The following is a 15,696-nucleotide window of genomic DNA, read 5'->3' on the forward strand; positions in this document are numbered from 1 at the left end:
TTTGCATTTCCTCGATGATTAGTGATGTTGAACATCTTTTCATGTGCTTATTGGCTGTTTGTACGTCTTCTTTGGAAAAATGTTCACATAAGTTCTTTGCCCAATTTTTATTCAGTGCTTTTTAAAATTGTGCCTGGATCTTGTTAAAATCTTAGTATAAAATTCTAAATATTTATATGCTTACCTGAAGGTATTAGCAATTAAATTTAAGGCTAATGAATTAGACTAATTTAAAGATAATTAAGTTAGCACTGGAATGCCTTTGTCATTTTTACTTGGACGTTACCTGATTCACGTACCTTTGAAGATGTTAAGAACTCAGTAAATATTTGTTGAGTAAGTAAATAAATAATGAAAGCTTATATGGAACACTTACATAAAAAGAAATCACTTAGGTTATGTATGTTTGCATGTATATATACTATGCGTATATGAACAGTTGTAACACTTTGATTTAGAGCAACTTTACGGTGCCCAGTTGCTTACTCCTCAAATGCTTACATTTTCTACGGTTCATTCTGGTTGTAAATTGTCACCTCCAGCATTTGCACTCAGAACTGTAGGAATCGCTGAGCTCTGCCACTGAACCCATGCTTGTGCCTGGCATGCTTCTTATGTCAGAAATCTTTTGTTTACCTCTCTGGACACACTCTCCAGCCTTCTCACTGTGTGGACCACATTAGTGGGCTCCTTGCCTTCTGGCTTCTGGTTGGTTTGGCTAATGAAGAATCCTGGCAGGAAGTGAGAGGGAGAGAGGACAGTGAGGTCAGGCTATTTATTCTCCTTCCCAACAGGGTCATGTCAGGATGGTTGTGTCCCTCTGTGACTGCAGGTCACAGCTCTTCTTATATCTCTCCATTAAGGCTCTTTCCTTCCAGGTTCTGGCAATTCTTCATTCTCTTGTCCCTCCAGGCAAAGGTACAGTAACCATTCCTTGTAATTACTCTCTTGGCATGGTACTGTCCCTTCCATTTTCTCTACTCCTTGCTCACACTTCTGTAACTAGTCCTTTTATTGATCCTTCCCTTATTATCGTGATTTGGGGATGACATCTGTTTCCTACCAGATGCCTAACTGATGTACTTCTCCAGGCTGCCTTTCCTGTGTGTACTGACGTGCTCACTAAAAGTCTCATTCCTTACCTCTGCAGCATAGTAGAGCCATGCCCAGGCTTTTGCTTTTGACAAAGTCTTTATTGGATATGTTTTGGAGAAGGAGTCATTTTCAAAAGTCTTAAATGGAGTGTTTTTCTTGGGATAATAACTCCTTTCCACACTTGGGATTCTGTCTCCTGGGATGCTTCTATTGGTTGGGAGCTACCTGAGGGAGTCTCTGCAGCAGCCGTGACTCCCTCTGTACAGAGAACCCGGGCACTGCAGTGCATGGCAGCATTCATTTCCTTCATGAGACCTCTTACCCCTCCTGGGTGTGCTCTGATTGCAGTAGTGAACCTCACAGCTCCCGAGGCACATGTCATTCAATCTCAATCCTATCCTGTGGAGATTTGTGCTAACAAAAGCCTGGTCCAAATCTCTGTTTAAAGAAGGACTTCCATGCAATACATCAAAGGTCATGGGTTGGCTAAAGAGACACCCAATTTATATTCCTAAGAGAGTCAAACAACTCTGTCTTCACCATTCGATTTTGCTTTTGGGTTTTTCTGTTTTGTTTTTTCCAAAATTATTGGGTAGGTGTTAATTTTCATGGGTGTGACCAAAGAATTCATCCAAGTCATTTTCCAAAATAATGGAAATCTTCTCTAAAAGGTATTTTTCTATTTTCACCTCCCATTGCAATAAACTTTCAATAAGTCATGAAATAGCTATTTTAGGATAAAGGGTATTTTTTCCCCTCCATAGTTATTGGAGACCTTAACATCTTACTTCAATGTACTTATATTAACAAAATGATAGCTTTATACATATTAATTCATTTAATACTCAGTTACCTTCTGAAATAGACATAATTATTAACCCAGTTTTCCAAACGAATCGCTTAAGTCTCAGTTTTCAGCAATGTTTTTTTCAGAGTCAAAACTTTGAAATAAAGTTCAAAGCTATAGAAAAGCTGGAAAGGTAGTATAATGCACAGCAGAGATGTTTTTCCTGCAATCACTAACCTTTTTACCACTTTTACTTTCTCTCTCTCTTTCTCTCTTTCTCTGGCATAGAGGCACATTTTCTACTTTTATTAATGTTTGCTGAGATATATGAAACTAAGATGGAGACATTAAGACACGTCATCCTGGCCGGGCGCAGTGGCTCACGCCTGTAATCCCAGCACTTTGGGAGGCCGAGGCAGGTGGATCACGAGGTCAGGAGATCGAGACCATCCTGGCTAACCCAGTGAAACCCCATCTCTATTGAAAATACAAAAAATTAGCCGGGCGTGGTGTCAGGTGCCTGTAGTCCCAGCTACTCAGGAGGCTGAGGCAGGAGAATGGCGTGAACCCGGGGGCGGAGCTTGCAGTGAGCCGAGATCACGCCACTGCAGTCCAGCCTGGGTGACAGAGCGAGACTCCGTCTCAAAAAAAAAAAAAAAACCCATCCCTAAGTCTGATTATGAAAGACTAGATACTGCTAGATGACTCTTGGAAGCCACAGCTTTAGATCATCCTCTTTCTTCTATTATTTGAGCTTAAAATATTCTTCTGGCTTTGTATCACTAATACTTTCACCTGTATCAAATGGACGTATTGTCTTCTTTCCCTACAATCCCAATGTCTCATCTTTGGATACTGTATATATTATAAACATGCAACTTCAGAAATAATTGGTGTATACTGCTAGTTAGCATGTGCTGCTGTCTACCATTTTTCCAGGCCATGGTGAATGACAGAGAACTCGAAGCTTGCTCTGAGGGTAGACTTACAGTCTGTTCAATTCCTTCTATCCAATACAACAGAATCCAACCCCAGAGGACTGAGTAATAAATAAAAAGTTTTCAGAGGTCTGAGAACTTTGGCTACTCTAGAAAGTTTAGAAACCACAGGGTTTTAGGCTTCACTTAATAAACCTGGAACAGTTCTGGAGGAAGGAGGAACAACTGAGCTGCTGATAGGAGGACTCATTTACAAATTCTGGAAAGCCAAAACTCTCTGTTAATAACCTGCATGTTGCCATTAAGATGATACATTGGGGCATTACAATGTAGCCATTTCCTGAGGTGGGGCACCAACATGGGTGATCTTTTCTGTGGGCAAGGAAAAAATATGCCATTTTAGTATGCCATTTTCAATTGTATGTAATATAATAGTAGTCATGTTCACATGTATCGCATCTTTTAAAAATCATAAGGAATTTTTTTGTGTGAAGCAGTGTTGCAAGAATTGCACACAGTGTAGCTCTATAGCTTCAGTGTTTGCTGAAGGTAACAGTTTCTCCTTCTAAATTTACCGTCTTTTAATGTGTATTTTATTCCTAAGCTATGAAAGTTTAGCAATAACTTCTACATAAATTTTTAAACTGTCCAGCAACATAGCCATTTTTACTCTCTATCCTGTGCTGTGTGGTGTGATTGATCCCTAGTAGAGGTCATTTATCTGATTCTCCCCCACACACTTTTTTTTTCTCTCTCAAGCAGAGTCAGCTTTTACCACATCTCCTGGTTTGGTTGGACTGACTTTTTTCTAGAGCAACTCTCACTTGTGGAAGTAATTTGTCCAGAAGCATCATTTGCTAGTGGGCTCGGTAGATTTTCTCTGAGACTTTAGTTGCTGCTGATGTGAAGTCGCTATTACCTGCACCCTAAGTGCAAAGCCCACTTCTTCCTTCTGGGCTACTTTTTGAAGTTACTGCTCCTAGTGATCCTTGCCATGGCTTTCTGCTCCCACAGAAACCTGGAAGAAACTTTGTTGGGAAGTGGGGTGTGGGTTTTGTTACATCCATCAGAATCCAGGATGCCAACTCTTGTGCCCAATGGGACACTACTGCCTTTAGGAGAAACACAGGGAGATGGAGCCATGATCTAACCCTGAGTTTCCCAATGCCACCAACTCTGTACTAATGAGTAACATTTATTGAGAATTTGTCAGATGCTAATGTAAGCACTTTGCACATGCAAACTTACATAATCCTCACAACCACTCCAGGAGGTTCATATTATTACTATGTCCATTTACAGAGGAGAAAATTGAGGCACAGAGAGGTTAAGTAAGTTGCCCAAGGTAACACAGTTTAAAAATGGTGGAACGGAGATGCATATCCAGGCAGTCTCACTTTAGAATTTCCTTTCCCTGAGCAATCCTCTTTTGCCTCTTTTTGATAAGGTCTAGATACAAAGTTTCCACTTTCCACTCTGGCAGCTGATACAGGGTAAAATCCGTAGTTGAGAGGGTGGCCTTCATTCCTTCGTCCCCAGGCACTGACACCTGCTTTCCATCGTTACGCAGTTCCCACTGTCACTACCACACAGAGACACTCCATCAGGTTACTCTTATGCAATTGGACTTCTATTGAAAACCATTTATCTTAGACCTGAAAAAGTTTTGACAGTTGACATTTTGTAAATTTCATCAGAGTGTAACATAACTGACTGTTTAATAAACTCTATTGTGAAGCCTTGTGAAAAGTGAAAGGAGCCTTTTGTCAGATAATCATCTTGTCTTAATGTCTCCTGATGCTCAAAATGCAAGATGTAGCTGAAATTGACCTGTGGTCATACTGCTTCTCTGCTGGCTTCTAAATGTATTTATTCCCCCTGCTTCATCCTTAATGAGAACTTTCTGAGGGATTATTTTTATTTAACATCATACATTTTTGCCCTGTAGACTACTATAGGTGCTACTAAGTCATGCTTTGTTTTACTGATAAGTATTATTTTACTAATACATTAAGGATATTTAATGTATCAAATTGATAACATTTTATGTTTCAGATCACACACACACACACACACACACACACCCCAAGCATGAAACGCGGAATCAGAGCCACCTATTGGAAACTCGTTTGCAGCTATCAGATTGGAGTTACATTCAGTCCATTGAAAAAGGAGGCACTTTGAAATAGCCCCTATGGAATTTTCATCTTTTTATTTGTAACTGATTTCTCATTACTAAATAATTGATGCCAAGATTAATCAAGAAAAATCGCAAGCTGTTTTCATAAATAAGGCCTACACTATGGGAATAGTTTGAGCCCTTCAGGAAATGACACACTGCACTTCCTCATAAATGCTCAGTAATGGTCTACTTATATTCCATTATGTTTGGCTTCTAAGTGCTATTAGGAGTTTCTTTTACAGTCTTTTCATTAAGGTAAAATGGCCATTAAAACAAGTTTTTAAAGGACCATTTTAAAATATTTGCAGTTTGAGAAATAGAACGAACTCACTAAACGTGTCGCTGAATTGTTGCACCAAGCTGTGTTGAAGGAGGAAACTTTTGACTTGGTGAAATTCTGCTTTTCAAGCCTAGTGTTCAATAAAAGCTTTTCTGTGTTCCTTTTCAGGTATGTGGCCAGTTGGATAGACAGAAGGCGGCATCAATCAGAAAAGGCCAATTTGACTATTCTTTTTGATAAATATGTCCCCGCATGCTTGGATAAGCTGAGAACAAGCTTTAAAACCATCACTTCAATTCCTGAGAGTAGCCTGGTGCAGGTTTGTCTTCGGTTACACCATTTAACATTCCAGTCCTGATGCAGTAGTGTTTGTTGATCAAGACAACAGAAGTTCTTGCTTGCCCAAGAAAATGAGAAGATTTCTGGAATTGTTAGATTGCCCCAACCCTCCAGCCCCTGCCCCCACCCTCCATGTTCTCTGGAGCTTTTTGCAAACCTCTATCACATTCTGTTAGCGTTTAAGTTTGTGCTGTCCTTCTTTTCACAATCTTGTGAATGAAGGTTGGAACCAGGTTTTATTGATTTTTTTTTTTTAATATCCCCAGATACCTCTTAGCACACAGTAGGTGCCAGATATGTGTTTGTTGAACCATTGTGTTCCTTTCCGGTGTCTTTGCACAGAATTAGAACAACAAAGTTTCAATAGCTTTATTTATTTTTCTGGTTCCTAAGTAACTTGCCCAGAGAAGGTGCTCAGTATGTTTTCTCAATAAAATAAATTTGTGCAATTAAAGATGCCAGCCAGTGAGTAAGAGAAAGCCTCTGAATTCTACCACCTAGGTGCCACCACTCACAGACCTCCCCCTCCCAAAGATATTCATGGAGGCGTGTCAGTCTGGATGAAGGGTTCGTAATATCCCAGAGATACATTTTTTCGCATCGTCATCTTGAGACAGCTGGTAAGAGTGAAGGGCACACATGATAGGTTGTCATGGAAGCCAATGAAAATAATTCACAGCACACAGAAATGAAGGCTGTGATCTTAATCTCAGCATGAAGAGAAACTATCCCCAGCCCTTACAAGCAAAAAGCTTCGTGAAAGGTTTACAATTCGAAAACCCCCCACACCCGTTTTTTCCTGTAGGAGCAAAATTGCTTTCTAAGTGCTTTGTTACCATTAAGTGAGTGCGTTACCAAATTTGTTTGATGCAAAATTAGACATAGTCACAAGCATAATAAGAGAAAGTTCAGATTTTTTGATAATTCGCCCACCAACTAAATAAACGATAGTCTTCAACAGTAATTATCTGAGGCATAATTTATTTCTGAAAGCAGGTCTGAATTTATTCATTATGAATTAATTATGTAGTTAGCCTAATTAGACTTCCTCTGGTGTAATACTTGCAAAAAAGCATGATCATGTTCTTTCTCAAGTTGACTTATGTATTTGTGTGATTCTCTGTGGTGTGAACTTTTCCATTCAAGAGTAGTGTGAAAATAGGTCAGTAGGAATTAATGTGACTTCTACTCTACTTCTTTCTTTCACTGTATTCAGAAATGGCATTTAATTTTTAGCTTCTTTTAAGCTGTTGTTTTATAGAGTAATTTATCTTCTGTGGTTACTAATAAGTATGGAAATTTGAGACAAAAATGAATGTAAGAAGATAGTAACCTGAAATGGCTATCTTGAGAAATTAATGCACTCTGTTTTCTGATGTATGATGCCTCTTTAAATTTGGTAAGGTGTATTAATTCTTTCAGACTGTGCATTAAAGTATGTTAAGTGCTGACACAACTCAAAATGTTTCTCAAGTACTGTGGGAGAAAATAGAAGAAACATGTGGCCTTATTCATGTGTTCGTCTCAGCAGATAGCGTCACATTGAGACCCTTCAGTCTTTTTTGTTTTGATTTCAACAGTTCCTTAGAACAACATGGCTTCTACTAAAAACTAACAAAGCCTCAGTTTTACACTGTTTTTCTTAATAGCAAATTGGTGAGTTTTATTCTATTAAAAGATTATTTCAAATTGGCAAATGTGGCACAACATGAAATAATAGAAATCAAGAAAGAAGATTTTAAAATGTAATAAGTGCTCAACAATTTAAATGAAAAGTATTTCCCCATCTTTTGTGGCAAGAAAGGAAAGGCACACACACAGTGCTGACCTGATTTGTGATAGCTTGCGTTGCTGTGTGTATAATACAGATGAAAATCTATCTTTGCCTGCAAAAACTGGGGGAAGAGTCTCTTGAGTTTTTAGGATCTGTAACAGTGCTAATTAATGACAACTTTCTGTGCTTTAGAGAACTAGCCCCCAAACCTGTTCATTACTGGTTATTATTTCACATGGTGAAGTCCCCTGCAGCAGCCGCGTTCCTCTCGTTGCTAACGCAACTGCCCTAAGCACGGGCTAGGTATATTAGGACCGCCCAGCATGTTGCCACTTCACCTGGAGGGTATGAAGAACACGTGCCTGAGTTCCTGAACAGCATTTCTTTCAACGTTAAATTTAGTTCGGTGTCCAAAAAACTGCCACAGGCTTAAGCTGCCAGTCCAACATTCTAAATTTATGACAACAGGTGGGAAAGTGGCTGCCAAAGTGCTTACCGAAAGTGGTTTATCTAAATGTCCAACAAGAAGGAACAGTAAAATAAATGCTGTTCATCCAGTGGAATCTTCTGCATCCATTCCAGTGATGGTGTACAGTAACACTTATTGATAATGAAAGATGTCTTCAGTTTTTAGTCGAGGAAGTGGATTATAGAATACTACTTAGAAAATGGTTTCCTATTTATAAAAAAGCGAATATAGATATATGCCCTTTTCTTTGGCTTGTATGTGATTTTGGTTTGTATACTGATTATTAACTGGATTGTTTAAATTTTTATTTTTAAAAAACAGTTTGTTATTACCTAGATCATTTTGGTTGAAAGTGACAAGTTTTCTACTGTTAACTTAGACACCCAAGGTGGTAATTTTTGTCTCTCCCAATGTAGCAAATCACAGTTGGGAAACAATGTACTCTCTTTTTTTTTTTTTTTTTTGAGACGGAGTCTCGCTCTGTCACCCAGGCTGGAGTGCTGTGGCCGGATCTCAGCTCACTGCAAGCTCCGCCTCCCGGGTTCACGCCATTCTCCTGCCTCAGCCTCCCGAGTAGCTGGGACTACAGGTGTGCCACCTCGCCCGGCTAGTTTTTTTTGTAGTTTTTAGTAGAGACGGGGTTTCACTGTGTTAGCCAGGATGGTCTCGATCTCCTGACCTCGTGATCCGCCCGTCTCGGCCTCCCAAAGTGCTGGGATTACAGGCTTGAGCCACCGCGCCCGGCCAACGATGTACTCTCTTAAGGATAAAACGGAGTTGTAAAAATATTCTTTGAACTTACTCCACTATTTGAAAGGTGTTGCCTTATTTGACTATTTCTTTTTCTTTAGACTATATGTGTTCTTTTGGAGTGCTTGCTGACTCCTGAAAATGTCCCTTCTGACAGTCCAAAAGAAGTTTATGAAGTCTATTTTGTATTTGCTTGTATCTGGGCTTTTGGAGGCACCCTGCTACAAGATCAGGTATGTTTAGAAATAGTTAACAGGACCAGTTTCCAGTTTTGTGTGGGACAGGGTCAGGGGGAGGTTAAAATATGTGATCCGTACGTTTTTGTTATGTTATAGGTCTATACTACTTGCCCTGTTCTCTCCTAATCTGTGCATTCTCTAGGTAGTCCCATCCCTGATGGTTCTAACCCCAGCTGACAATGCCAAATCCATACCCTCCAGCCTGGCTGTGTCTTCTGAAAAAGTTCTGTGTTCCAGCTGCCTCTGGGGCTTCACCTTCAGCATGCTCTTCTACAAGAAGCCCCACTCAGTGTGCCTGAGACAGACCGTCTCCTCTGCCCCATACTCCAACTTGCCCCTTCTCTTCCTTCTTTTCTTTTGCTCAGTGGTACATTCTTCCCGGTAGCTCCAGTTAAAAATGTGGGAGACATCACTCTTCCTGATTTCTGTGTCCTGTGATCTCAGACCCTTTTCAGTTGTACCTGTAAAACAGCTGCCAACCCTGTTCCCTCTTCTCCATCCCTGCAGCCTAAATTCAGAGGCAATGCATCTTCAGATTGGCCTTGGCTATCATAGTGTCCTAGCTCAGATTGCCATAACAAAATACCACAAATTGGGTGACTGAAGCAATAGAAATTTATTTCTCACAGTTCTGGGGACTAAAACTCCAAGATTATGGTGTCAGCATGGTTGAGTTCCAGCAAGGACTCTCTTCCCACCTTTCAGACCCCCACTTTCCCGCTGTGTCCCCATGTGACAGAGAAAGACATACTGGTTTCTCTTTTGACAAGGACACTAAACCCATCATGAGGACCCTATATTCATGACATTGTCTAAATCTAATTATGTCCCAAGGCCGCACCACCAAATACCATCACACTGAGGGGTAGGTCTTCAAAATGTGGATTTGGGGGTGGGACGTGGAGGGGACACAATTCCGTTTGTAGCATATGATAACCTTCAAATTGGTCTCCCTGTGTCCAGTTCCTCTTACTTCTAACCAGTCTCACACACTATTCCCAGGATAGTCATTTGTGAACCATAGTCAACCCTGGGCCAATTTCTTTTTCACTGGTCTTTTTTTTTTTTTTAGCTGAAAGTTGAAATATTCATGCCTGTACAGATAGCTTGCATAGCCCTTTTGTGGCTTCTGATTAACACTTGAGACAAATGTTTGCACCAGCACACATATCCCACGAACTGCTTAGGCTTACCAAAGTGCAAAGTGGGAATTATTCAACTTCAGAAATTTGCAGATCTAATTGCCACTATGTGGAATTTTTCTCATGTGATCTTTACTATGATTCTTCAAGCTATCCTCATTGCACAAGTAAAGTAAAGCTCAGAGGGGCAAAGTAACTTGTCCAAAGTCACACTGATGGGAAATGGCAACATCAGGATTCCCACTGGAGTTTGTCTTTCTCCAAAAGCCATACCTTCCATGGTACCTCAGGGCCTCTCATGGTTCATAGTGCTTCTATGAGTACCCCTGAATTTTTACACGAAAAATAGATAACACGTTTTCCAGGCTTCCTGGCTCTTTCCAGGTGTAAATGGGGTATTTACGTTGAAAGGCATCACAGCCAAGAGTGACCTATATTGCTGTTGGTTTGCTCACTGTAGATCAGAAAATAAATGGTTGACATAATCTGTTGGCCAGTTCCACTTCTCGCCACTAAGTTACCATAACTTGTGCCTATTATTATAATAATATATTTGGAATTCACTTGGCCTCCTAGATCTTATTTCAGCCATTCTCAGAAGCCAGATTCCTTCTGTCATTTCCAAGTGCTCTCTAAAGATTAGCAGCCGATACTATGTGAGTGAGAGTCAAGTGTTCGTGTCAGGGACTTAAGTGGCTTTCTCAGAGCCACGGTTTACAACATGTGTGGGTTTCCTGTTTATGGAAGCCACATGCAGACAGAAGGCAACCCTCCTCATCCACCAGGTATTTCTTTCAATATTTACCACAAGTTTTCTCCCTTTCTAGGACTGTAAAATCAGTGGGATGTTGACAGCGGACATCTTCCCCCTCCTGCTCATAACCCCTCACCTCCCTCCCAGCTGACCCTCTTTTAATCTTTCCAATTTCCAAATGTATCAGCCTTCCCCCCGCTAGTTATATAAGCTAGAAGCTGGATATCACTGGCACCTTCCTTTCCGTAATTAATAGTCAACATGAGCAGCAACAGCAGCTTAAAATTTTCAAAAAGGCTCTAACTACAAAGCATTCAAAAGAGAGGCCATGATGTTGGCAATATGCGTGAAACGGACACAAGAAATGTTCTCAGGATAGCCACTTGGTAGCTTAACAAACTGAGTGCCTAATATGTGTCAGGGAATATGCTTAGAGCTTTTCATAGGGTACCTCATTTAATCTTCAAAAACAATAAAACCCTATATGGATTGGTACAACTATTCTTTTACAAATAAGGAACTGAAGCTTAGAAAGGTGTATTAATCTGCTTCCAGGTACAAAGCTAACCCATGCCTCAGCCAGGTTCAAACAGCAGCTGACTGACTTAGGACCTGTGTTCTTTAGTCATTGCAGCCAGCCTCCAAAACGAGTTTCAATTCAAGTTCATCTGAACTCCCAGAAACCACCATCATTTCTCACATGGCTTCTGAAGTAGCCTCCTCACTGGGCTTTCTTTTTCTACATTTGTTCTGATAATTCATCATCCACTCAGCAGTCAGGGTGATTTTTTGAAATGCACATGAAATCATATTATATACTCTAGAGTTGAAAACACTTGAATGGCTCCTTATTGATAACATTTCAAATTTTAATTCTATTTATAAGGCCTCTGAATCTAGCCCTGCTTAGCTCTCCCTGTTTCTTCCTCTGCCACTCCCTCCCCTGCTCCCCGCCCGCCAGCTACGGGGTCCAGTTTCTTGAACACACCAAGTTCTTTCATCCCACAGGAACTTTGTATGTGCTGGACTCTTCCTGAAATGGCACTTAAAGATGCCTTCCCTGAGCATCCAATTAAAATACATTGCCTCTGTTACTCTCACTTATAGCAAACTACTTTCAAGGCAACTGTTGATTTCTGAATTTGTTGACTTAGCCTCAGCTGGATGACACATCTTCATGTTCCTCCCTTCTATCTTCCCCATAAACTCTGTGAGAGGAGAGACCCTGTTTCTTTTCTTTTCTACTTTAGAACAAATGCACTTTAGTTGAATGAATTAATGAATGAAAGATTTGTCACCAAAATCATTTTGCCTATGTAGTGGTTGGGTGAAGCAAAGTTCGATGTAAAGTAAAAGTTAAATGTAGTCTGCCTACAGAGAATGGTGCCAGATAAGTAATATCATCTGAACTGTCCTGGCTCAAGACCAACTTTTATAGGGTGAAGAAATGTCTTCTGCCACCAATCTGAAAATAACTTAAATGAACCTAAATGCATAACTCATGCATGGGGTGGTAGAAGGATGCTCTCAGATGGTTTGGAAGATGGTGGGGCAAGCTCTCCCTGCAAACACTGATCACTCCCCCTGCCCAGTTTATAGGCCATAATCTATGACATAGAGACATCAAAGTAAAAGCAGGTTTAAAAACTTCTCTGGGGAAAAATCACAGTTGAAGTGATAGATAAAAATGAGATTGCTGAAAGCAGTAGACACACACAGTATTTTTAAAAGTTCATCAAACTCACTTTGTCAGGTCATGCTATGGATATTGGATTCACTGGGCCAGGTCTCCTGTGGATATCAGAGGCACTGAGCCAGGTCATCCTATGAGTACAAGAGTCACTGGGGCAGGTCATCTGTGCATATGGGAGTAACTGGGCCAGGTCTCCTGTGGATGGATAGAGGTGTCACTGGACCAGGTCATCATGTGGCTATGGCAGTGACTGGTCAGATCATCCTATGGATATAGGAGTCACTGGGCCAGATTATCCTGTGGATATAGGAGTCATTGGGTCAAGTCATCCTGTGGACATGGGCATCATTGGGGCAGGTCATCCTCTGGACATGGGCATCACTGGGCCAGGTCATCCTGTGGACATGGGCATCACTGGGCCAGGTCATCCTGCGGACATGGGCATCACTGGGCCAGGTCATCCTGCGGACATGGGCATCACTGGGCCAGGTCATCCTCTGGACATGGGCATCACTGGGCCAGGTCATCCTGCGGACATGGGCATCACTGGGCCAGGTCATCCTCTGGACATGGGCATCACTGGGCCAGGTCACCCTGTGGATATAGAAGGGTTTTTCTAGTTGTTGCACACAGTTGTCCTCCTCTTTATTTTCCAAACCCTAATCTAGCAGTAAATGGCTTATATCTATACTCATATTAAAACAAGCAACTCCCAGTAAAGAGAGTCTGTTCCTTGCTACTATAAATCTTTCTGGAGGCTGAAAGTTGGTCCCTATGCAGTTTTCAACTACAACCCTTAGATTTGGTCTGGTGGGAAAACAGGTCCATGTGTTTCTCCATTCCTCCATCTCCCATGGCAGGGATTCCCAGGTTTAGAATTCCAGAGATCAACAGAGTTTCAATAATGATGTGTAGGAATGGTATAGAGTTGCCAGTTGTTTACTTTTCTAAGCAAGAGCATTTATAAAAATAACAATTTATCACCATAATTTTATAAGGGAAAATTATTTTATTATTGAAAGGGCCAGGAAAGCTATAAGCTCAGAACAAAGGACAGTATTTAAATCAAATAATGTTATTAATTTTTTAAAAGTACTCCATTCTTATTTTTCCTATTTTCCCGTAAATTGGTGTGAACATCGGTAGAAGTGAACACCACTGTTCAATAGTGACTACCTAGCATAGGAATTTGCATAATACATTGTCATTAGATTGAATAACCAACAGGTAATCTGGCGTTTACCTAACTTTACCTTGCTTTTTAAGTTAATTATTTCACAAAATTTGTGCTTGATGGGTATATGGTAATTTTAGGTTTCTACTCCTATGATGATATTACTCATAATTTGTTTCTTGTTTTTTTCATAGTTTTAATTACCTTTGAATCTACAGTAAGTATTTCTCTTGTTCTCCTTAGCTTTCTGATTATCAAGCTGACTTCAGCCGGTGGTGGCAGAAAGAGATGAAAGCAGTGAAATTTCCATCCCAGGGAACAATCTTTGATTATTATGTGGACCACAAAACAAAGAAATTATTGCCTTGGGCTGACAAAATTGCCCAATTTACTATGGATCCAGATGTGCCTCTGCAGGTAGGTGTGTGGAATATAGCAATTGTATTAGTCCATTTTCATATTGCTATATATATTTTTTAAAAACCCTGAAACTGGGTAATTTATAAAGAAAAGAGGTTTAATTGGCTCATGATTCCACAGGCTGCCCAGGAAGCATGATGCTGGCATCTGCTGGGCTTCTGGGAAGGCCTCAGATCACAGGGGAAGGGGAAGCAGACACTTCACTTGGCCAAGACGGGAACAAGAGAGAGTGAGGGGGTAGGTGCTGCACATTTTTAAATGACCAGATCTCATGAGAATGAATTCACTATCATGAGAACAGTACCAAGACGGATGGTGCTAAACCATTTATGAGAAACCGCCCCCATGACCCACTCACCCCCGGCTAGGCCCCAACTCCAACATTGTGGATTACAATTCAACATGAGATTTGGTGGGGTCACAGATCCAAACCATATCACCAATATTCAAGTGAAGTGTGCTGATGTGATCCCTTTAAAAAAAAATTCTTTTTTTTTTTCTTTCTTGCCTGATGAATAAGTTATTGTGTTAATATGCTCAGCATATGACATATATCACTGGGAGAGAAGAGTCGCAGTTATAAGAATGCTTAGTGAGATGGCTGTTATATTTCTGCATCCTCTTTTTAAAAAATGTTACAACTTAAATCTGCAATAACTATAAAATATAAAGAAATTATTTATTTATATTTTCCTAGAAACTTTGTGAGTTTGTAAACATTGAAGGCATATTTCTGTTCAGTGATTCTTACTTCTGAACTTATTGTAAATTTCTTAGATAGCACTGTTCACATATAACTTTCTTCTTATACCCTCCAGCTATCAAATGAATATGTTTAATCTCCTCTTCTCACCTTTCAAAGTCACGTGACAGCTGATGATCCAAATGAAACTTTCTCTCTTCACTGTTTCTTTTCATAGATCACTCTTCTACATTTCCCTTAGATTCAGTTATTCTTTGATCATCTTGTTGTACCTCAATGTGTTTTCCTTTTCATTTTATTTCTTCCTCGAAATCATGTCATTCTGATTCATTTTGGAGCTTATTATTTTGGGAGTGCTGTATGAGTGGCATATAGGTGATTTCTGTGGCATTTATTAGGAGGCAGTTAGTGCCAAATAAGAGAAAGCCCAGTGCATTCATTTCCTGGAGCTGCCATAACAAAAGACCAAAGACCAGGTGGTGTAAACAGTAAAAACATGTTTTTCTCTTAGTTCCAGAGGCTAGAAGTCCAAGATGGAGATACTGAGGGGTTTTGTTTCTCCTGCAGCCTCTCTCCTCAGTTTGCTGATAGGCATCTCTTGCTGTGACCTCACATAGCCTTTTCTCTTTGTGCACATTCATGGGCACTGTCTCCCCGTATGTCTAAATTTCCTCTTCTCCTAAGGACACCAGTCACATTGGATAAGGGCCTACCCTAATAGCCTCATTTTAACTTAATTATCTCTTTTATAAGTCCTATTCCCAAATACAGTCACATTCTGAGGTATGAGGGGTTGAGGCTTCAAGAGATTAATTTTGGAGGAGACATAATTCAGCCTGTAATAATGTGCCCTCTTGACTCCCAAAATTCAAATCCTACTAACATGCAAAATACATTCACCCATTCCAAGAGCCCAAAATTCTTTTTTTTGTTTGTTTCTTTTTTTTTTTTTTTTTT

At 40.3% G+C, this 15,696-nt stretch overlaps 1 protein-coding gene across 1 annotated transcript in view; it reads left to right on the top strand.

The window, feature by feature from the left end:
* The window catches only part of DNAH11 (dynein, axonemal, heavy chain 11), a 384,221-nt gene that overhangs the window by 179,488 nt on the left and 189,037 nt on the right, over positions 1–15,696 (top strand). The window contains exons 43-45 of the mRNA XM_011944208.1: positions 5,451–5,601; positions 8,716–8,847; positions 13,860–14,033. Coding sequence (XP_011799598.1) covers positions 5,451–5,601; positions 8,716–8,847; positions 13,860–14,033 — 457 coding nt within the window. The remainder of the gene's footprint in view (positions 1–5,450; positions 5,602–8,715; positions 8,848–13,859; positions 14,034–15,696) is intronic.

The sequence above is a fragment of the Colobus angolensis genome, unplaced genomic scaffold (genome assembly GCF_000951035.1).
Source record: "Colobus angolensis palliatus isolate OR3802 unplaced genomic scaffold, Cang.pa_1.0 Scaffold229, whole genome shotgun sequence".
Classification (NCBI taxonomy): domain Eukaryota; kingdom Metazoa; phylum Chordata; class Mammalia; order Primates; family Cercopithecidae; genus Colobus; species Colobus angolensis.